The sequence below is a fragment of the Humulus lupulus genome, chromosome 8 (assembly GCF_963169125.1).
Source record: "Humulus lupulus chromosome 8, drHumLupu1.1, whole genome shotgun sequence".
In the NCBI taxonomy this organism is placed as follows: Eukaryota; Viridiplantae; Streptophyta; class Magnoliopsida; order Rosales; family Cannabaceae; genus Humulus; species Humulus lupulus.
The window spans coordinates 28037495-28061007 of record NC_084800.1 but is presented as its reverse complement, the minus strand read 5'-3'; the positions used below and the strand labels follow the sequence as shown (position 1 = coordinate 28061007).

The window sequence follows — 23513 nt, the reverse complement described above, 5'->3', positions numbered from 1 at the left end:
TTGGGGATAGCCATAATGAGTAAGCATCTTATTGAGCCAGATGAGCTGAGTACAACAGCTGCCAGCCGCAATGTACTCTGCTTCAGCAGCGGAGAGTGAAATAGAATGTTGTTTCTTGCTAAACCAAGACACCAAATTGTTCCCGATATAGAAACAACCCCCAGAAGTACTTTTCCCCAGAAGTACTTTTCCTATCATCTAGAGATCCTGCCCAATCAGAGTCACTATACCCTACCAGGGACATAGTTGTATCACATGAATACCATAAACCAAATTCGATAGTCCCTGATAAAGAGGGTATTATCTGCACTACCACGGGTGAATCCATTCGATAGTCCCTGGCAGTTTGTCTGTCATACCATGCGCGAGGAGCTTGCTTTAACCCATATAGGGCCTTTTCAGGTGGAAAACATAGTCAGGGAACTAAGGGTCCTCAAAACCTTGAGGTTGTTTCACATAAACTTCCTCTTGGAGAATACCATTCAGAAACGCATTTTTTACATCCATTTGATGTAATTTAATTCTCAGATGGCATGCAATTGCAAGAAATAACCGAATAGATTCCAACCATGCAATTGGGGCAAAGGTTTCTTCAAAGTCCACTCCTAATTTGTCATACACAAAATATTGGTCATTACAAATGCTATCTCTTTCTTCTTTATTTTACAATATTAAATTAATTGCTCGTATTAGAATTACTCTCATCTCATCTCTCCACCCAATCTAATATGAAATTAATTACCAATTTCAACGTAATTAAAACTATTGGTTAAGAATATTAATGGTCTCTTTCCTCGACATCTTCAGATTGACAAAGTGAAAGAAAGAGATTAATGACTAATCAGGAAGATAATATATATAGTCAGCAATGAAATCCAAATGCTATGAAACAACCAAGAATCTTCAAGAGCTTAAATACAGAAAATGCAGACACTGCATAACCAAGCTCAATATCACAGCACAAGACAGAAATAATCAGAGCAATGTGAACATCGAACACAGGAAAGTTTATAGTGGTTTGGAGCACCCTTGAGTGTCCTACGTTACGTCCAGTTTGCTGGCTTGGCCAATAAGTCCACTATAACCACAGAATTTACAGATTATAAACACAGAGGTCTATGTTTATCACAAACATCCCTGGGTTTACACTAAGTTTCTCTCAGGCTATTCATTCACCGATGCAGCATCATTCTTTCTCTCTTTCTCTGTGCTTCGATCTTCTACCGACTCTCCTGTTTAATTTCACAATATTATGCAAAAATAATGATTTCCTCAACAAACTCTGTCCTTTCCATGCCCAGACAATCTGTGGAATGAGAAAAAGATCTCAGCAAATGATTTCACGACTGATTCGGCAGCTCCATGAGTGTCAGCTACACAACCAAGCTCCCACTTTAATTTGAATCACCTTCTCTTCACACACTTTATATAGCATCATGTCTTGTATCGTTGTCAATTACAAAGAAAGAGCTACAAAGCAAACTTGGTCCAAACAACTTTAGCATTTGCTTGTCAAATTCTATAAACAGCTCAACCAAAAAATAAATACTTGGTGTTAGAGTTATTATTTGAGGGCATTTTAGTCTTTTCTTAATTATTGTTATTTTATATCTTTTGCCTTATATAAAAAGCTTGGCTTATTAGTTTTGTAACCTAGAATACATTCTCTCTATTTTTGCAATACACTCTAGCCTCCCTTTTCTCTCTTCATCTTTTTGCTATCTCTCATTTGGGTTTTATGGATTGTGTCTTTGCATAATTATCATGGTATCAGAGCAGGGTTTATGGAATTGAATTTTTTAAGCGTAACCATAGCTTTTGCGGCGTATTGCAGCAAATTGGGTCGAAGCATCTTTGCAGTAACTCGGTATGTGATTTTCGTGTTCATTATGAAAGTTTAGGGTTTCGTCAGATTGCAGAATTTGGGAACTTTTGTCTGAGAAAGCATTTGGAAATTTGTTTCTGAAATGGCAAGTAATAGAGATGATTCCCTTCAATCCATTAGTGTGAGGTTAGATGGAAAGAATTATTCTTATTGGAACTATGTGATGAAAAAAAAATTGAAAGGGAAAAAGATGTGGGGTTATGTTTCTGGAACTTTATTTAAACCAACAAATGACAAAGCGGATTATGCAACTTTGCTAGAAAATTGGGAAGTGGATAATTCAAAAATTATTACTTGGATAAACAACTCTGTAGAACACTCCATAGGTACCCAACTAGCCAAGTATGAAACAGCGAAGGAAGTTTGGGACCATCTTGCAAGGCTGTATACTCAGTCTAACTTTGCAAAGCAATATCAATTAGAATCAGATATTAGAGCTCTTGAACAGAAAGATATGAGTATTCAAGAGTTCTATTCAGTAATGACAGATCTATGGGATCAATTGGCCCTTACTGAATCTGCAGAATTACGAGCTTTTGCACCATATATTGCTCGTAGGGAGGAACAACGATTAGTTCAGTTTTTGATGGCACTTCGTGATGACTTTGAGGGACTCCGTGGCTCTATTTTGCATCGTTCTCCACTTCCTTCGGTTGATTCAGTAGTTAGTGAACTATTGGCAGATGAAATTCGTCTTAAGTCTCAAGCAGGAAAAGGCATCCTCCCAGCACCCAGTCCCTCTGTTTTGGTAGTTCCTCCTCGACACTTTACTCACCATGAGAATAAACCTCACACAAAGGTTGGAGTTGATGAATGCAGCTTTTGCAAACAAAAAGGTCACTGGAAGGCTCAGTGTCCTAAATTAGTAAATCGTGCACCTCAGCAACAAAGACATCAACTCAGACCTCCTCAATTCGGTAATCAACCGCCTCATTATGGTAGCCAACCACAGTTTGGAAACCACTCACAACCTCGACCATACCGTCCTCCACAATTTAATGCCGCTGCTACTGTACCTCCATCTGACTCGTATGATTTTGGGGCCTCATCTTCCAATCCTGCTCTTGCTGCCCTCTCAGAACAGTTTCAGAAGTTTCTTACCATGCAGCCACATGCCATGTCCGCCTCTTCTTCGGTAGGTCAGCCCCCCTACTAGCTCTTCGGGTATGACATCCTCTACATGGATTTTAGATTCTGGAGCCTCGCACCATATGTCTCCACATTCAAAATCTTTTGTTTCCTTGTGTCCTGCATCATCTGTGCCTGTCATGACTGCTGATGGCACTCCTATGCCATTAGCAGGTGTTGGTTCTGTTGTCAGTCATCATTTATCGCTTCCTAATGTTTACCATATTCCTAAGCTTTCACTAAACCTTGTATCTGTTGGTCAATTGTGTGATTCTGGTTACTCAGTGTCTTTTTCTTCTACTTCTTGTCATGTGCAGGATCCGCAGTCTCAGAAGCTGATTGAGACCGGCCGTAGGCGGGGGGGTTTATATGTTTTGGATGAGCTGAAATTACCAGTATTTGCAGCTCCTAGTGTTGATCTGTCTTCCTTTCGATTGTCTCCATCATCGTCTAGTTTTTATTTATGGCACTCTCGCCTTGGTCATGTTTCAGCTTTCCGTTTAAGATTCTTAGCTTCAACAGGAACCTTAGGAGATTTTCAAGTTCATGATATTTCTGATTGTAGTGGTTGTAAACTTGCAAAATTTTCTGCTTTACCTTTCAGTAAAAGTACTTCATGTTCTGTTGCACCTTTTGACTTAGTTCATTCTGATGTGTGGGGACCCTCTCCTATTGCTACAAAAGGAGGGTCTAGATATTATGTCTCTTTTGTTGATGATCACACTCGATTTTGTTGGGTTTTTCTAATGAAATGTCGTTCTGATTTCTATGATATTTATGATCGTTTTCGAGCTTATGTAAAAACTTAACATGCTTCTGTTATTAAATGTTTTAGATGTGATCAAGGTGGTGAATATACTTCAAATAAATTCTGTAATTTGCTTGCTTTAGATGGAACTGTGTATCAAACTTCTTGTACAGATACCCCTGAACAAAATGGTATTGCTGAAAGAAAGCATAGACACATTATTGAAACTGCTCGTTCTCTTTTGTTGTCCTCATCTGTGCCTAGTCAGTTTTGGGGAGAAGCAGTTCTCACTGCAGTCAACCTTATTAATAAGATTCCATCTTCAATCACTTCAGGTTTGTCCCCTTTTGAAAAACTATATGGACATATTCCTGATTATTCTTCTTTGAGAGTCTTTGGTTCTACTTGCTTTGTTCTTCGTCCTAGTGTAGAGCGTACAAAACTGTCATCACGCTCTGCACTTTGTGTGTTCCTTGGTTATGGTGATGGCCAAAAAGGATATCGTTTTTTTGATCCAACTTCTCAAAAATTATATGTATCTCACCATGTTGTTTTTCTTGAGCATATACCCTTCTTTTCTATTCCCGGCACTACTCACAACTTGACCAAATCAGATCTTATTCATACTGATCCTTTTTGTGAGCATACAAGTACCTCTTCTCCTCAAGTTCCTCAAATTGTAGAGTCTGAATCTTCTCCTGCTCCTATAGTCCCCTTTCCACGTCATTACTCTCGCAGGTCTCAAGCTATTGATACTGGTATTTCGCAGGCTGACATTTCTGAAACACCTCCGCCTACAGCTGTTCTAGATCCTTCTGATACTGTAGATCCTCCTCGCTATCCTCAGCGCACTCGTAAGTCTACTAAACTACCACATTTTGTTTATTCGTCTTATTCTGTCCCTTTCACTTCGTTTTTAGCGTCTATTCATTTTCTCTCTGAGCCTTTATCCTATAAAGAAGCAGTTACTGACCCTCTTTGGCAGCATGCTATGAATGAGGAACTTTCAGCTTTGCACAAGACAGATACTTGGGATTTGGTATCTTTACCTCCTGGTAAACATACAATTGGTTCTCGTTGGGTTTATAAAATCAAGACCAAGTCTGATGGGTCTGTTGAACGCTACAAAGCTAGATTGGTAGCTAAGGGATTTTCTCAACAGTATGGTATGGATTTTGAGGAAACTTTTGCTCTTGTTGCAAAAATGACTACTGTCCGTGCTCTTATAGCAGTTGCATCTGCTCGTCAGTGGAATATATCTCAGTTGGATGTTAAGAATGCTTTCTTGAATGACGATTTACATGAAGAGGTCTACATGGTTCCTCCTCCTGGGGTCCCTCACAATCATGGAGAAGTTTGTAAGCTTAAGAAAGCTCTGTATGGTCTCAAACAGGCTCCTCGAGCATGGTTTGAGAAGTTCTCCAATGTTGTTACTTCTCTTGGGTTTCTCTCAAGTAATCATGACTCAGCACTATTTGTTAAGTGTACCAATGCAGGTCGTATTCTCCTTTCCTTATATGTTGATGATATGATCATTACTGGTGATGATTTAGATGGAATTGCAGTGTTAAAGTCTCAATTAGCTTCTCAGTTTGAGATGAAGGATTTGGGGCCTCTTCGGTATTTTCTGGGTATTGAAGTTGCCTTCTCCCCAAAAGGCTATCTTCTTTCTCAGTCAAAATACACTTCTGACATTATTGACCGTGCTCGTCTTACAGATACAAAAGTAGTTGCCACTCCTTTTGAGCTCAATGTTCAGTATTCTCCTTCTGATGGCACTCCCTTGCATGATCCTACTTTGTATCGTACTATTGTTGGCAGTTTGGTTTATATCACTATCACTTGCCCCGACATTGCATATGTTGTTCACATTGTTAGTCAATTTGTTGCCTCTCCTACTACTGTTCACTGGGCAGCTGTTCTTCGCATTTTGAGGTATCTTCGGGGTACTATCTTTCAAAGCCTTTTGTTTCCCTCCACTTCTTCCTTGGAGCTGCGTGCATACTCTGATGCTGATCATGGTCGTGATCCCACGGATCGGAAGTCTGTTACTGGTTTCTGTATCTTTTTGGGTGATTCTCTTATTTCTTGGAAAAGTAAGAAACAAACTGTTGTCTCCCAATCTTCCACTGAAGCAGAGTACCGCGCTATGTCATCTACTACCAAAGAAATTGTTTGGTTAAGATGGCTGCTTGTAGATATGGGTGTATGTCATTCTCAACCCACTCCTATGTATTGTGACAATCAGAGTGTCATCCAGATTGCTCACAACTCAGTTTTTCATGAATGCACCAAGCACATTGAGATTGATTGTCACTTCACTCGTCACCACCTGAAGCTTGGCACTATCACTTTGCCTTTTGTTCCTTCTTCTTTACAGATTGCTGACTTCTTTACTAAGTCTCATTCTATTTCTCGTTTTCAATTTCTAGTTGGCAAACTCTCGATGCTTATTGTTGCTGCATCGTGAGTTTGAGGGGTGTTAGAGTTATTATTTGAGGGCATTTTAGTCTTTTCTTAATTATTGTTATTTTATATCTTTTGCCTTATATAAAAGGCTTGACTTATTAGTTTTGTAACCTAGAATACATTCTCTCTATTTTTGCAATACACTCTAGCCTCCATTTTCTCTCTTCATCTTTTTGCTATCTCTCATTTGAGTTTTATGGATTGTGTCCTTGCATAATTATCACTTGGAACACATTGAGTGCTACAGCTGCGTGCACATATATACCAAGACCCGTTATTCCATGGTCAAGTATATAAAGCAAGCAATTGCAAAAGAAACTTTGTCATTATTCTTCTTCCTCAAATTCCATGCCTGGTATATATACGTCTTCCAAGATCATGTCAAAGACGATTGGACTATTTTTGGAGCCAACCTCGGCCTTCCTGGAGCTGAGCTGAGGTAAAAACCTTTAGGATATGCCAACTGATCAGAAAACACACCAAAGTTAATGACAGATCAAACCAAACATGGATTATTTTCATATGAGTATTAGTAGTAATTAAGCCAAAGGTGAAAGGAAAGTCTTAACTGATCCCGCAATGCCGAGTCGGCGTTTCCCTCCTGCTTTCATGCTCAGCAGGCCTTCATCAAGTCCCTTAATCACCTGTTTTACTACATTATGTTAGCGTCACATATACAACTCATAAAGATGGTGCAAAAAACAAATTCAAATTCAATAATTAAACACAGCGTCAAACTAACAAAAGGAAAAAATAGAAAGTGTTAATGAAGACCAAGTCAACTCAGTCAACGATTAGTAAGAAGAGTCAGAATTAGTTACTTGATTAACAGAATATTGTAACAGCTTTCTTAAACAGCTGACTTATCTTTCTTTAATTATTCTGTTAGTCTTTCTTATTTTCTGTACTCTATATAAACCTATCCTCTCGTATAATTGGGGCGTGGTTCATTTCAATACAATACATTCTTTTTCACTCATCTCCATTGTTCATTTCCATCACCATTTTTTCATTCTCTTTCTTGATCACTTTGATTACGCCTCTGTTCTAACAGAAAGAAACATGTTCTTCTCCTAGTTAACAGTTGTTACATCAGAGATAGTATCATTAGATATCATACCTTGATGCACCTTTCCATTCTTTTCAATCTCATAAGACTCCACGACCGCTTGGATTGCAGCACCATTATCAAAAAGATGAACATCCATTCCAGCCTCCTGCATAATCAGTAGAAAGCTAAAAAATTATACTGCATTTTAAACCAGTTCAATTAATAACGCAATAATGCAGAATGAATTAAAACTCTAATATAAATACTCCGGTTTTAAAAACCAAACACAAAGGGGACAAAACAAGGACAACTAAGAAATAGTACAAAAAAACAGTATATCCAGAGGGTAAGAGACAATAAAGATGATCAGTAAATGAACATACGAAAAATTTACACTTGGGCATTAACATCCTATATAGTGATATGTACGATAATATAAGTTGTTCTCTTCATCTTTCTTGGAACCAAGTACCATTATTGGTTGCTTCACGTGAGGTTCAAGCAACGGATCAAACATTGGGTTGAACGCAAAATAAAATGCATAGTCAACACTCAATAGTTAATCCTGTTGATCAAACAATAAATGGTGTGATAACTCCAGCCAAGAGTAACATATGCAACACCCAAAAAAAAGAATCCTAAACAAGGGTATACCTTAAAATATCACAAACACAATCACTAGAAGGACGAATATAAAATAGATATATAAACATGTGCAACACACAGCTGGTATTACCATCAACATGAGTTCTGAAATCCAATTTCATCACATCATCATACTGAAGCATAGTTTTATTTCTTGCATTTGGAGTCTCGTGAGCAGCAACCCTGTCAATGTGAGAGGCTTTTGAATGAGATGATAATATGAATAGAACTACTATAAGAAATATACATGTAGCTGAAAGCAAGAAAACTCACCAATTCAAAAGAGCATCCTGTTGCTAAAAATATGCTTCTAATGTGTTTCCTAACCTAGTCACCAGTAAACAACACCAATGTTTAAATCCATTTCATATTACAAATAGTTTTTCCATTTCCCTTATTAGAAGTAATGCAAATATTTATATAAAACCCAAAATGCGACCTGATGATGCACTTCAGCTGCTGGGAAAACTGAATTATACATTGTTTTATAAAGATGCTCCAACGCCATCTTCTCTTCAGAGGCGGTCCTCCATAAGTTACTGGAAACAACACCAACTTTAATGAGGTAAAGAAAAAGTAAAACAGGTTGGAGAGGGATGCAGATAAGTCTTAAAAGGAAAAAAAATCTCAATAAATCAATCCAAAATAAATGTAAACAAGAAAAAAAAAATAGAAAGAAAGGAACGTCATCAACCATGAAAAAGACCAAGGTTTTCCACGCTTCATTAGATGGCTTCTGCTCTCAATCTGATGGAGATCCTTATTCCTGTTTGTATGGGAAGAAAATAAGAGTTTCTAAATGAAAAGTTTAGATAAAATATAATCATTAAACCTTCTCTAATTGGAAAAAGAGTCCTCACTTGTTTTTATTTTTCCTTGTAGCCTCTGCAAAGGAAAGAAGTTGAAAAACAATATTTGAGCTTAGGTGAAGGATTCTTATAAAAAAAAAAAACCCTTCCTGCTGTTGCTCTGCATATTCGTATTTTTCAATGCAAACGTAAAAATCACAATCATAATACATTGGAAAAAGTATTGGGTGAAAACAGCACTCTAACTTGTATTATATATATATATGTTAAAAGTTAACTAACCTTCATTATGTTTTTCATCATCTTCATTGTTTTGGGGTGTTGAAACCCCCTGATCAACAGGCTCATCACTGGTACTTGCATGCAGCCTCTAAAGTCCCATTTTGGTCATACGGAATGGATTATATAAGATTCGATTTACAAGGGAAAGAAAGAAAGAGATGAAGATTTAGCCTTTGAGAAATCAGGGTTTTTAATTAGGTGTGTCGTCTTGGATTCTGGGCGATCCTCTTTAGTCTCAGAAATCATGGCTTAATTAAGAGCTGTCGACTGATGGGTGTGGTGCACTTGAGGCCGAGGGATGTAACAAATCTTCCTACGACCACAGCCATCTGTCTGCCACTCATACTTTTGTTCCAGCAAAGGGCACTCATGGATGATTAGGTCTTTCAAGGATTTGAGTTCTTGAAACCCTTTCTCGTCTAAGGTTTTAAGAAAAGCAACATGAGTGATTTTAAGCGAGGTAAGGCTAGTCGGAAGGAAACCTTGCTCCAGAAAGGACTCCATATCTTTACGATTATAATCTCCAATACAAAAGCTTGTCAGATTAGGAAGTGCTTGTAAATTCCAATTCTTTCGTGAAGCAATCAACTTGTTACAGTTTTGAATGGTGAGCTCACGCAAACTGAAAGGCAACCCACATCTAGGAAATGATTTCAACTCTGGACAACCATAAATCGATAGCTGTCGTAAAGAAGGGAGGAGACAAGGCAGTTTTTCAGGCAAAAATTTTAATTTGTTGCAGAAATAGAAGAGGAGTCGAGTAAGAATTGGACAATGAAGATTACTCTCAGGTAATAATGTGAATTTCGGACATTGTAAGATGGAGAGAGTAGATAAGAGTTAAGGATATTTAATAGTGAGAAAGCTTCTAGATTTTCACACTTCCAAACTGTGACATTCTTAGTGTTGGGAAAGGAATCTAGAGGAAGCAGTTTGAAGGAGCTAGAAATATTGTGAACATAAAGTTTCTGAAGGGATTCATAACTAGAGGGCGGTAAAAAGTCCACATTGTTGCAATTCATGAGATATAGGTCTTCCAAATCATCAAAATTTTGAAGACTACTGCATAAATTGAATCCTGCAATCTTTGCACATTGCCTGACATATACACTAGTGGCAGCTGGCATCACTGAGAGTGAAGAAGCAAGCTCCGGACAATCATAAATATCAAGCTTTGTTAAAGATGGCAGGAGGTGAGGCAAATCTCCTATCAGTTTCTCACACCGGTGTATGGTAAGTGATGTTAGCTTTGGAAATGTTTCCATGTTTGCTTTCGGCGGTGACCATTCCTTCCAATTCGACAAGTTTTTGAATGTCAAGGATTCCAACAATGGAAATGATTTGGAAGAACTGGTCCCATAAAAATCAACACCCAGCAATTCTACTTCACCACATGATTCAATCGAAAGAGTTGAGAGAGCGGGTAATTGTCCAAGTGGTGGCAAGGTACAAAACTTACAGAAGCTCATGTCGAGATATCTCAAATTAATGAGACGATGGAAATTTTCAGGCAACTTGGAGAGATGCTTACATCCAGTTAAGTTTAGTGTCTGTAAATTGTACAGTAAACAGATAGATCCATGCAACTCTTGGATTGAAGTCCAGGAAAGATTCAAGTGGCGAAGATGTCTTAATTCACCTACAGACTCGGGCAATTCTCTCAAATGCGTATAACCTGCCAAAGATATAAATCTCAAATGCCTCACTAGAACTGGCAGAAATGTATTCGAATGGAAGTAATATTTAGTAACTAGCAAAAATGTACGCAACCAAGTTGCTTCAGAAATTAATTTGCACACATTGCTGTCGACTTGATTAGATGAAACGTGCCGTACTTGCCTCATCATTCCAATGTCATACGTCTTGTCTTCCTCCACGCAAACAAATTTATTTTTAGATACAAAATTAGCCAAATCAACCATAAGATCATGCATTACAAAAGAATCGCGACTTTCGTATTCACTTGCAGGTTGGAAAAATGATCGAGACACTAAATCATCAAAGTACTCAAATCCCACTTCTTTCATAGCCCTATTTCCACTTGAATACTCCAATAAATTGTCTACCATCCATAATGGGACCAACTCCTCCTTTCTGAATCTGTAGTCTTTAGGAAACATAGAACAATAAACAAAGCATCGTTTTAAGTGTGATGGCAAATAATGGTAACTTAATCTCAAAGTCGGAAGAATATCTTTCCCCCCAACTGATAACTTCAGAATATCACTCTCCGCTATTCTTTTCCATTCCTTAACATTTGTAAAGCGCAAGAGACTTGCAATTGCCTTCACAGCTAAGGGCAATCCTTTGCATTTCTTAACAAGTTCTTTGCCAATTCTTCCCAAGTTTGAATCTGTTGTAGTGAATCCTTCATTGCCAGATACAATCTTCACAAATAACTTAAAACAAGCTTCTTTTTTTAACACATCAAGATGGCGAGATCCAGTCGTTCCCACAATTGATGCAACTAAATCACTTCTTGTTGTGACAATTATCTTGCTACATTGTGCCCCAACTTTGAAAAGCACCCTTATTGTATCCCAAAAGTTGTACTCTTCATTCCAGATGTCATCCAAAACTATTAAGAACTTCTTTTTGTTCAAAATATTTTGTATCTTCTCTTGTAGCACATTCAAGTCCCCATTAGTACAACCATTTCTAGAAACTGCTTCGTAGATAGTTTTTGTTACCTTAATAACATCAAATTCATCTGAGACACAAACCCATGCCTTGAGTTCAAAATGCTCGTTAACATCATTATCATTATAAACAGCTTGAGCAAGAGTAGTTTTATCTGTTAGAGTTATTATTTGAGGGCATTTTAGTCTTTTCTTAATTATTGTTATTTTATATCTTTTTGCTTTATATAAAAGGTTTGGCTTATTAGTTTTGTAACCTAGAATACATTCTCTCTATATTTGCAATACACTCTAGCCTCCTTTTTCTCTCTTCATCTTTTTGCTATCTCTCATTTGGGTTTTATGGATTGTGTCTTTGCATAATTATCATGGTATCAGAGCAGGGTTTATGGAATTGAATTTCTTAAGCGTAACCATAGCTTGGGTCTCCTTCGTATTGCAGCAAATTGGGTCGAAGCATCTTTGCAGTAATTCGGTATGTGATTTTCGTGTTCATTCTGAAATTTTAGGGTTTCGTCAGATTGCAGAATTTTAGGAACTTTTGTCTGAGATAGCATTTGGAAATTTGTTTCTGAAATGGCAAGTAATAGAGATGATTCCCTTCAATCCATTAGTGTAAGGTTAGATGGAAAGAATTATTCTTATTGGAACTATGTCATGAAAAAAAATTTGAAAGGGAAAAAGATGTGGGGTTATGTTTCTGGAACTTTGGTTAAACCAACAAATGACAAAGCAGATTATGCAACTTTGCTAGAAAATTGGGAAGTGGATAATTCAAAAATTATTACTTGGATAAACAACTCTGTAGAACACTCCATAGGTACCCAACTAGCCAAGTATGAAACAACGAAGGAAGTTTGGGACCATCTTGCAAGGCTGTATACTCAGTCTAACTTTGCAAAGCAATATCAATTAGAATCAGATATTAGAGCTCTTGAACAGAAAGATATGAGTATTCAAGAGTTCTATTCAGTTATGACAGATCTATGGGATCAATTGGCCCTTACTGAATCTGCAGAATTACGAGCTTTTGCACCATATATTGCTCGTAGGGAGGAACAACGATTGGTTCACTGTAACGCCCCAACTCCTGGGACAGTTACGGTGTGCCTTGTAAACAGTGCTAAACTCGCTAATCGAGTCATTTGGCCAAAATCGTGAACTAAGTATGATTAGCGGTTTAGGGATTAAAAACTTTGGTTAAGATGTAACGTTTCACTAGAACGTTTAATATATACATTGGGATCCCGAAAATATAATTCACGAGTCTATTATAGAAAATATTTACAACAGGTCGTTCTAAGCGGCAAAACAGGGTTCAACCCTAGTTCCACTTTAAACCTCGGCCGTGGCGGACGAGCAGCTGCATATGTACACTGTAACGCCCTGGCTACCCCAGAACAGTTACGGAGAACGGTGAACCGGAAATTTGACCCGCTACCCGAGTCCTTTGGTTAAAAACGTGATCTAAGTGTTATTATCAGGTTAAGGTGGAAAACCAGTAAAAAGGAAAGGATACATTTCATTAAGTAAATAAACTGCTCATGAGCCTTTGAAAATGTTTACAAGTAGTTCGTATTACAAAAGAGTCGCTACAGTTCCAAATTTACAAACTCCGCCGGCCTAAGCGGCAAAAATAGGGTAAACCCCTAGTCCCTCTGAGAACTCCTCGACCGTGGCGGTCAAGCGGCCCTGTATGTACATCACATCGCCCAAGCTCTCCACTCAAGGCTAGCCAAGCTTTTCCTTTCCTTTACCTGCACCACGTAGCACCCATGAGCCAAGGCCCAGCAAGAAAACACAATAAGATACGGTATAATATCAACAACGATCATAATAATCATCCAGGACTATCAGTCCAACAAATAGGTGAAAATAGCCGAAAGTCACAGTAATGAGCATCGCTCCCTCTAGCCATGTGACGATAGGGTCACCAGAGCTTAATCGATAAGTGTTTCATTCATAAGTTTGTTCGGGACAGGTGCATGGTGATTGGTCACCAACATAACCTTCCTCACGACTCTAGAGTCGAAACTATGGACAACGTCCCTTAGCCACGTGACAAACGGTCACCGGGGTCATATACCTTGGCTATAGTCATCTGGTCGTAGACCAGGCAAGCGCTTGTAAGTTCATCGACCTTAGGGCCGGTCCCGCATTAATGCCATAGAGCCATTCAATGCGTGATCATCGACTTTAGAGTCGGTCCCTGACTAGTCAGTGTCTTAAACAGGTGATTAGCAATCATTAGCATTTGATATGCAATCCACGTTCACATATAACAAACAACATGCCTCAATATCAAACCATGCATGTCATATACCTGTACAGGGTGCAACTGTGTCCATACACTGTTTTCTTACCTCAAGTTCGAGCGAGAAGTATGATAAAGACGACCCCTGAGAACGATCGGTCTTTTAGTTCCTTAGCGGTTACCTAATCACAACCAATTATAACCTCCATTAATGAGAATCCACAATAATAGGGTCTTAACCTAAGCACCATCCTCGGGACCTCGAAACATGCCCACACGGTGAGTAGAATCGATCCCGGGCCTTAAGGATTGAAACCCCAAGTCAAAAACTCTTAAAAACACTCAAAATGGGGTTTGGAAGGAACAGGGTAGTGCTACAGCGCTCAACCTAGCGCCACAGCGCTATACTCAGAAACTCCCAAGCACCAGAAAGCCTCCTGAGGAGCGCTATAGCGCCCTAGGGTGGGCACTGTAGCGCTACCTCCAGCCAAAAACCTCCCTGAACCGACCTTCTTCATCTCCTTCGTTTCTAACTCAATTCCCAAGCTTCCAAAGCCTATTCTTGACCCAAAAACCATCCCAACATACCCCAAACATCACAAGCATGGGAACCCTAGCCAAAACTCCCAACAAAACCCATGAATTCACCCTAAACATTTCAGCTGCAAAACAAAACTAGAACAGAGCAAACCAGAGAAACTATGGTTAGAAACTTACCCAAAGCTTGGCTTATGAAGCTCTTCAATGATGGAACACACTCCCAAACTCCCAAGGCTTGCTTCCCAAGCTAGAATCCTCAAAGTTGGCTCAAAAACCACAAAGAACAGAGAGAAAAAGAAGGTACGGGAGAACTCTCAAAGATACTCTGTTTTTCCATCACCTTTTTCAGCTAAATAAGGTTATATCTATCCTAGGGGTGAAATGACCATTTTACCCCTAGGTCAATTAATGGTTTCTAAAGACTCCCAAGGGCATTTTTGGTACTTTCCTCCTAACTCGTTAATCTTAATTAACGCTCTCCAATTCCCGTTATTCTCAATAATCTCAAACACCAATAATTCACATCCCGTTACCCTTTATCTCCCGGTAACGCTCTAATCATCAAAATCACCCCGAGACTCAAACCAAGTCCCGACACTTAAACCTGTTGTGACTAAACCGCTAATCAATAACTACGATCGTCTCATGTTGAACAGCTCGAACAAACCCACATCATAATGTGGTCTCACATATATCATCGACATGCTTACAATTAACATTATATTATAACATAATTCTCATAAACACGCATAAACACGTTAAATGGCAAAATTAAACAATTATGGCCCTCCCGGCCTACAAATCCAGCCGTTAAACCACATTAGGGAATCCGGGGCATTACATACACGTCATCACCTAAGCTCTCCAACTCAAGGATGGTCCAGCTTCCTTTTGCCTTTACCTGCACCACGTAGCACCCGTGAGCCGAAGCCCAGCAAGAAAACATAATACATCATGATATAATATCAACAATAACCAAAGTAACCATTCAGAACCAACGGTCCATACAGATAGGTGACAATAGCCAAAAGTCACAATAATGAGCATCGCTCCCTCTAGCCATGTGACGATAGGGTCACCAGGGCTCAACTGATAAGTGGTTCTTTCATAAGCTTGGTTAGGACAGGTGCAAGGTGATTTGTCACCAACATAACCTTCCTCACGACTCTAGAGTCGAAACTATGGACAACGTCCCTTAGCCTTGTGACAAACAGTCACCGGGGTCATATACCTTAGCTATAGTCATCTAGTCGTAGACCAGGCAAGCGCTTATAGTTCCCATTGACCTTCCGGTCGGTCCAGCACTAATACCCCATATGAGTCATTCAATGCCGACCTCGATTAGATCTAATCTTTATTTGGCCCGGCGTTCACAACGCACTGCCACCTCTGACCCTTAGGTCGGTAAAACACGACCAGTGCTCAGCCCGTGGTGAACTTAACTAATAAGTCACAGCTTCACAGACGGATCTGACACCATTGTCGATTCTGACTAATAAGTCAATGCCATACACAGGTAAGCCATGCCACCAAACATATATCACATGTCCAATGTCCATAAACAAGGTATTTAGCATGCTTACTAACAGATATCAGTACACTTAGGACTATGCATTAACACAGAGGCTCAAGCTCTGAACGATATCACATCCAGTACACAAATCATGTCCTATTCACATGTTTCTTATGCATCATATGCAATATGTTCAACCATCCAACATGCACCAATAACAGCCATGCATGTCACGTTTAATAGTCAACCAACATGCATCAAGAATAGCCATGCATGTCACACATAATAGTCAATCAACATGCATTAATGATAACCACGCATGTCATACTCAGTAAACAACCAACATGCATCATAATAGCCATGCATGTCACATTTACACAGGGTGCAGTTTTCTTACCTCAAATCCGAGCTAGAACCAATATAAGAACGACCCTTGAGAACGGTCAACCTTTAAGCCCTTAGCGGTCACCTAATCATAACCAAACATAGAACACCATCAATAACAAGATAACCCAAAGGTTTCCAAACCAATATCTAGCCTCCAAGAGATCAATCCAAACTAATCCAAGTAGTAGGGACACTCCCGAGGCCCATAGCTAAGTTCCTGGGGTCAAAACGAGCAAACGGGGTGAAAACAGGGCAAGGGCTGCGGCCCTAGCACCTTGGGCCGCGGCCCCCACAATTCCAGAGGCAAGCGCCGCGGCACCCCACACAAGGGTCGCGGCGCCCAGCGAAACAGAAAGGCCACTTGCTAACTCGAGCTAGGGCCGCGGCGCCCAACCCAGAACCATTCTCCAACGTGTTTCCAACACTTCAAAGTCCCCAAAAACACACCTAAACATTCCCCAATCATCAAAGCAAAGTTCACAAGCTTCCCAACACCTCAAAACCCAAGGTTCAAACAAACCGAAAACTCAACGATTCACAAAATCAATTCAAAGCTTAGAAACTCGAAATAATTCAAAACTTAAACTTCAATTACCTTTGATTGGGTTGTTTTCCGTCAAATCCTTCGGCTAAGAAGCTTCTATTCTTTCCTAGGATCGCTATGCCTCGACCATCGCTTGATTCCGACTCCTAGAACTCAAGATATCTTCGAAAACGCTCAAACGGTAAAACGGACCGTCTTTGAGAGAGAACGAGAGGTTTCTAACGTACGTTCTTATCTGACAAGCTACTTCAAGCTTAAGTAACCTCAAATAAAACCTAGTGCTCGGGGTCCCGAAAACACCCCCGGGGACACTATAGTCAAAACTTCCAGAATTTCACCCTGATCTCAAATACTCCCAATCCATCACCAAATAAACATTTCTATTACCCCAAAATTTACCCCGTTATGACAAAACCGCTAATCCACTATACATGACCGTCTCATGTCGAATAGCTCGAATATATCTCAATAATAATAAAATCTCATTCACAAATTACATTATGCACCCAATTTACAAATATGCCATCAACAGGCCAAATTACCAAAATACCCTCACAATAATAAATTCTCCCATATGCATGAATTTACCATCATATAATAATATAATTCACATAAATATGCATATAATCATTAAATACTATAATAAATCAATTATGGCCCTCCCGGCCTCCTAATCAAGGTCCTAAACTTTATTAGGAAATTTGGGGCATTACATTCAGTTTTTGATGGCACTTCGTGATGACTTTGAGGGACTCCGTGGCTCTATTTTGCATCGTTCTCCACTTCCTTCGGTTGATTCAGTAGTTAGTGAACTATTGGCAGATGAAATTCGTCTTAAGTCTCAAGCAGGAAAAGGCATCCTCCCAGCACCCAGTCCCTTTGTTTTGGTAGTTCCTCCTCGACACTTTACTCACCATGAGAATAAACCTCACACAAAGGTTGGAGTTGATGAATGCAGCTTTTGCAAACAAAAAGGTCACTGGAAGGCTCAGTGTCCTAAATTAGTAAATCGTGCACCTCAGCAACAAAGACATCAACTCAGACCTCCTCAATTCGGTAATCAACCGCCTCATTATGGTAGCCAACCACAGTTTGGCAACCACTCACAACCTCGACCATACCGTCCTCCACAATTTAATGCCGCTGCTACTGTACCTCCATCTGACTCGTATGATTTTGGGGCCTCATCTTCCAATCCTGCTCTTGCTGCCCTCTCAGAACAGTTTCAGAAGTTTCTTACCATGCAGCCACATGCCATGTCCGCCTCTTCTTCGGTAGGTCAGCCCCTACTAGCTCTTCAGGTATGACATCCTCTACATGGATTTTAGATTCTGGAGCCTCGCACCATATGTCTCCACATTCGAAATCTTTTGTTTCCTTGTGTCCTGCATCATCTGTGCTGTCATGACTGCTGATGGTACTCCTATGCCATTAGCAGGTGTTGGTTCTGTTGTCAGTCATCATTTATCGCTTCCTAATGTTTACCATATTCCTAAGCTTTCACTAAACCTTGTATATGTTGGTCAATTGTGTGATTCTGGTTACTCAGTGTCTTTTTCTTCTACTTCTTGTCATGTGCCGGATCCGCAGTCTCAGAAGCTGATTGAGACCGGCCGTAGGCGGGGGGGTTTATATGTTTTGGATGAGCTGAAATTACCAGTATTTGCAGCTCCTAGTGTTGATCTGTCTTCCTTTCGATTGTCTCCATCATCGTCTAGTTTTTATTTATGGCACTCTCGCCTTGGTCATGTTTCAGCTTCCCGTTTAAGATTCTTAGCTTCTATAAGAACCTTAGGAGATTTGCAAGTTCATGATATTTCTGATTGTAGTGGTTGTAAACTTGCAAAATTTTCTGCTTTACCTTTCAGTAAAAGTACTTCATGTTCTGTTGCACCTTTTGACTTAGTTCATTCTGATGTGTGGGGACCCTCTCCTATTGCTACAAAAGGAGGGTCTAGATATTATGTCTCTTTTGTTGATGATCACACTCGATTTTGTTGGGTTTTTCTAATGAAATGTCGTTCTGATTTCTATGATATTTATGATCGTTTTCGAGCTTATGTAAAAACTCAACATGCTTCTGTTATTAAATGTTTTAGATGTGATCAAGGTGGTGAATATACTTCAAATAAATTATGTAATTTGCTTGCTTTAGATGGAACTGTGTATCAAACTTCTTGTACAAATACCCCTGAACAAAATGGTGTTGCTGAAAGAAAGCATAAACACATTATTGAAACTGCTCGTTCTCTTTTGTTGTCCTCATCTGTGCCTAGTCAGTTTTGGGGAGAAGCAGTTCTCACTGCAGTCAACCTTATTAATAAGATTCCATCTTCAATCACTTCAGGTTTGTCCCCTTTTGAAAAACTATATGGACATATATCTGATTATTCTTCTTTGAGAGTCTTTGGTTCTACTTGCTTTGTTCTTCGTCCTAGTGTAGAGCGTACAAAACTGTCATCACGCTCTGCACTTTGTGTGTTCCTTGGTTATGGTGATGGCCAAAAAGGATATCGTTGTTTTGATCCAACTTCTCAAAAATTATATGTATCTCGCCATGTTGTTTTTCTTGAGCATATACCCTTCTTTTCTATTCCCGGCACTACTCACAACTTGACCAAATCAGATCTTATTCATACTGATCCTTTTTGTGAGCATACAAGTACCTCTTCTCCTCAAGTTCCTCAAATTGTAGAGTCTGAATCTTCTCCTGCTCCTATAGTCCCCTTTCCACGTCATTACTCTCGCAGGTCTCGAGCTATTGATACTGGTATTTCGCAGGCTGACATTTCTGAAACACCTCCGCCTACAGCTGTTCTAGATCCTTCTGATACTGTAGATCCTCCTCGCTATCCTCAGCGCACTCGTAAGTCTACTAAACTACCACATTTTGTTTATTCGTCTTATTCTGTCCCTTTCACTTCGTTTTTAGCGTCTATTCATTGTCTCTCTGAGCCTTTATCCTATAAAGAAGCAGTTACTGACCCTCTTTGGCAGCATGCTATGAATGAGGAACTTTCAGCTTTGCACAAGACAGATACTTGGGATTTGGTATCTTTACCTCCTGGTAAACATACAATTGGTTCTCGTTGGGTTTATAAAATCAAGACCAAGTCTGATGGGTCTGTTGAACGCTACAAAGCTAGATTGGTAGCTAAGGGATTTTCTCAACAGTATGGTATGGATTTTGAGGAAACTTTTGCTCCTGTTGCAAAAATGACTACTGTCCGTGCTCTTATAGCAGTTGCATCTGCTCGTCAATGGAATATATCTCAGTTGGATGTTAAGAATGCTTTCTTGAATGGCGATTTACATGAAGAGGTCTACATGGTTCCTCCTCCTGGGGTCCCTCACAATCATGGAGAAGTTTGTAAGCTTAAGAAAGCTCTGTATGGTCTCAAACAGGCTCCTCGAGCATGGTTTGAGAAGTTCTCCAATGTTGTTACTTCTCTTGGGTTTCTCTCAAGTAATCATGACTCAGCACTATTTGTTAAGTGTACCAATGCAGGTCGTATTCTCCTTTCCTTATATGTTGATGATATGATCATTACTGGTGATGATTAAGATGGAATTGCAGTGTTAAAGTCTCAATTAGCTTCTCAGTTTGAGATGAAGGATTTGGGGCCTCTTCGGTATTTTCTAGGTATTGAAGTTGCCTTCTCCCCAAAAGGCTATCTTCTTTCTCAGTCAAAATACACTTCTGACATTATTGACCGTGCTCGTCTTACAGATACAAAAGTAGTTGCCACTCCTTTTGAGCTCAATGTTCAGTATTCTCCTTCTGATGGTACTCTCTTGCATGATCCTACTTTGTATCGTACTATTGTTGGCAGTTTGGTTTATCTCACTATCACTCGCCCCGACATTGCATATGTTGTTCACATTGTTAGTCAATTTGTTGCCTCTCCTACTACTGTTCACTGGGCAGCTGTTCTTCGCATTTTGAGGTATCTTCGAGGTACTATCTTTCAAAGCCTTTTGTTTCCCTCCACTTCTTCCTTGGAGCTGCGTGCATACTCTGATGCTGATCATGGTCGTGATCCCACGGATCGGAAGTCTGTTACTAGTTTCTGTATCTTTTTGGGTGATTCTCTTATTTCTTGGAAAAGTAAGAAACAAACTGTTGTCTCCCAATCTTCCACTGAAGCAGAGTACCGCGCTATGTCATCTACTACCAAAGAAATTTTTTGGTTAAGATGGCTGCTTGTAGATATGGGTGTATGTCATTCTCAACCCACTCCTATGTATTGTGACAATCAGAGTGCCATCCAGATTGCTCACAACTCAGTTTTTCATGAACGTACCAAGCACATTGAGATTGATTGTCACTTCACTCGTCACCACCTGAAGCTTGGCACTATCACTTTGCCTTTTGTTCCTTCTTCTTTACAGATTGCTGACTTCTTTACTAAGTCTCATTCTATTTCTCGTTTTCAATTTCTAGTTGGCAAACTCTCGATGCTTATTGTTGCTGCATCGTGAGTTTGAAGGGGGGGGGGGGGGTGTTAGAGTTATTATTTGAGGGCATTTTAGTTTTTTCTTAATAATTGTTATTTTATATCTTTTGCCTTATATAAAAGGCTTTTATTAGTTTTGTAACCTAGAATACATTCTCTCTATATTTGCAATACACTCTAGCCTCCTTTTTCTCTCTTCATCTTTTTGCTATCTCTCATTTGAGTTTTATGGATTGTGTCTTTGCATAATTATCATTACCGATCCCACCCAAGCCCACAATTGGAATCACGCATATATTCTTACTATCCACCTTAACATCTGACAGTAGCATCCTTTTCAAAGATTCTTTTTCAGCATCTCTACCGAAAAACTCAGAATGATCTATGGAAGATATTGAAGGTGGTCTAAGTGATTGGATCTTCTCAACATCTCCTCGCAGATCAAGTCTGTACCTTTGTTTTTCAAAAGTAACCAACCGATCTAGAATCTTCTCCATTTCTGTCTTTCTTCTCTGAACAGTCGATTTGAAAATGGAGAAGAATTTACTTACCTTGGACTTGTTTGGTTCTGACTCCATTTCCATCTTGAAGTTCAGAGCATCATACTCAATTTCCTCAAAGAGATGCTCTGCATCTTCCACAGCATCTTCAACCTTGCCTAGCCACTCCTCAACTCTGGTGTTTTTTATCTACTTCTGCTCCGCGTCCACGAGCACTTGAGCAAGAGAGAGGAGCGTAGTCTCTAGATTGTCAAGAAGCCCATCGAAACAAGAATCAATCTTTCCCCTCAAAAAGCTCGTTGTACCAGAGGTGATGTTCTTCATCAAAACATCAATGGAAAGAGAGACAACAGGGGCAACCAACAACTCTACAGCCATGGCTCTTGTATGTAGTTTAGTTACATTGGAATTGGATAACAACTTGCTGAGATCTAAAATGGCTTCCTCCATTCCAACTAACTCTTGCTCTGCCGAAGAGGCCTCATCCATTTTCTCTTGTATAAAATTGACAATTTTATCAACTAACTCAGCATCGTTCCTTGATTAAATTTATATACTTATAGTTAATTGATCTCTAAATTAAAACAAACTATACGAGACTATTTTCTAGATAGAGCCACATCTAAATAATATGATAAGGGGAAATAATTAATACAAACAATAGAGTAAAGTTAGAAAGAGATAGAACCTACCTGGTCTTGGAGTTGCTCCATCCAGAATGATTAGCTACTGTAGTTAGAGCATCCCTCCATTCTTTTATCTTATTTTCACTAAAACTTCCTTCATTTTTCTGAAACGCAGCTTCATAACTTCCCTTTTGTCTTCGCACATCAGATGGATCGACATAGTAAAAAACAGGTAGAGCAATGAGAGTCTTCTTTTCTATGCATTTGCAAATATGCACCAACTCATCCAAACACCAACTCGAAGTTGCATAGTTGCGAGAGAAGACAATCACACAGAACTTTGATTGATCGATGGCATTCATAAGAGCCTTGGAGATCTCCTTTCCTCTATCAAGTCTATCATCAACGTAGGTATCAATTCCACTCTTCTTGAGTGCATTATTGAGATGACTAGTGAAATTACAGCGAGTGTCTTCTCCTCTAAAACTAATGAAAACATCATATTTCTTGTCAAAAGACATAGAGCTAGAGGCTGAGGTTGGAAGATCATCAAGATTATTAATCATTCTCGTCACTATAGTGGAAAACTAGAGAATACAGAAGAAGAAGAAGAAGAAGAAGAGGAAGTAAATGCTAAGAAATTAGTTTGCTAGTGATAAATTTTCGAATCAAGATCTCTGTCAAATCAAATTAGTGTGTCTATTGTATTGTGTCAAAACAATATAATTGTGACGCCTTGTGTTTAATATTTTATTTATAATTTACTGTTATTGCTCTATTACAACATCAAGTTAAGTTAAGTTTTAATATAAAGTCACAATTAGATTGATTTGATATATGAGACACTAATTTTACCGAAATTCTTGATTCCAAATTTTCATGACACTGGGGAGAAATGAGTAGAGTAGATAAGAATGACACGTGTGCCTTTGATGCTATTGGATATTATTTATGTGTCCATATCATTGTTCTTGTTTTTTCTGATCAATAATTGACCATTGTCCTATGTACCAATGAAGACAGCCGTAGACTAAAT

At 39.2% G+C, this 23513-nt stretch overlaps 3 protein-coding genes across 3 annotated transcripts; 2 read left to right on the top strand and 1 right to left on the bottom strand.

The window, feature by feature from the left end:
- Nucleotides 1-1967: 1967 nt before the first annotated feature.
- On the top strand, nt 1968-3041 carry LOC133795199 (uncharacterized). Its single transcript, XM_062232658.1, has one exon. The coding sequence runs from the start codon at nt 1968-1970 to the stop codon at nt 3039-3041; it is 1074 nt and encodes a 357-aa protein (XP_062088642.1).
- Nucleotides 3042-9342: 6301 nt separating this feature from the next.
- LOC133796534 (putative disease resistance protein At3g14460) lies at nt 9343-23078 on the bottom strand. The gene is made up of 3 exons (XM_062234088.1): nt 22544-23078; nt 21611-22389; nt 9343-11811 (listed from the first exon to the last, which is right to left on the bottom strand). Exons 2-3 carry the CDS (start codon nt 21933-21935, stop codon nt 9746-9748), a joined length of 2391 nt encoding a protein of 796 aa, XP_062090072.1. The 5' UTR covers nt 21936-22389; nt 22544-23078; the 3' UTR covers nt 9343-9745.
- LOC133793619 (uncharacterized) lies at nt 12307-17766 on the top strand. Its single transcript, XM_062230932.1, has 2 exons — nt 12307-12731; nt 17614-17766. Exons 1-2 carry the CDS (start codon nt 12314-12316, stop codon nt 17631-17633), a joined length of 438 nt encoding a protein of 145 aa, XP_062086916.1. The 5' UTR covers nt 12307-12313; the 3' UTR covers nt 17634-17766.
- Nucleotides 23079-23513: the final 435 nt, after the last annotated feature.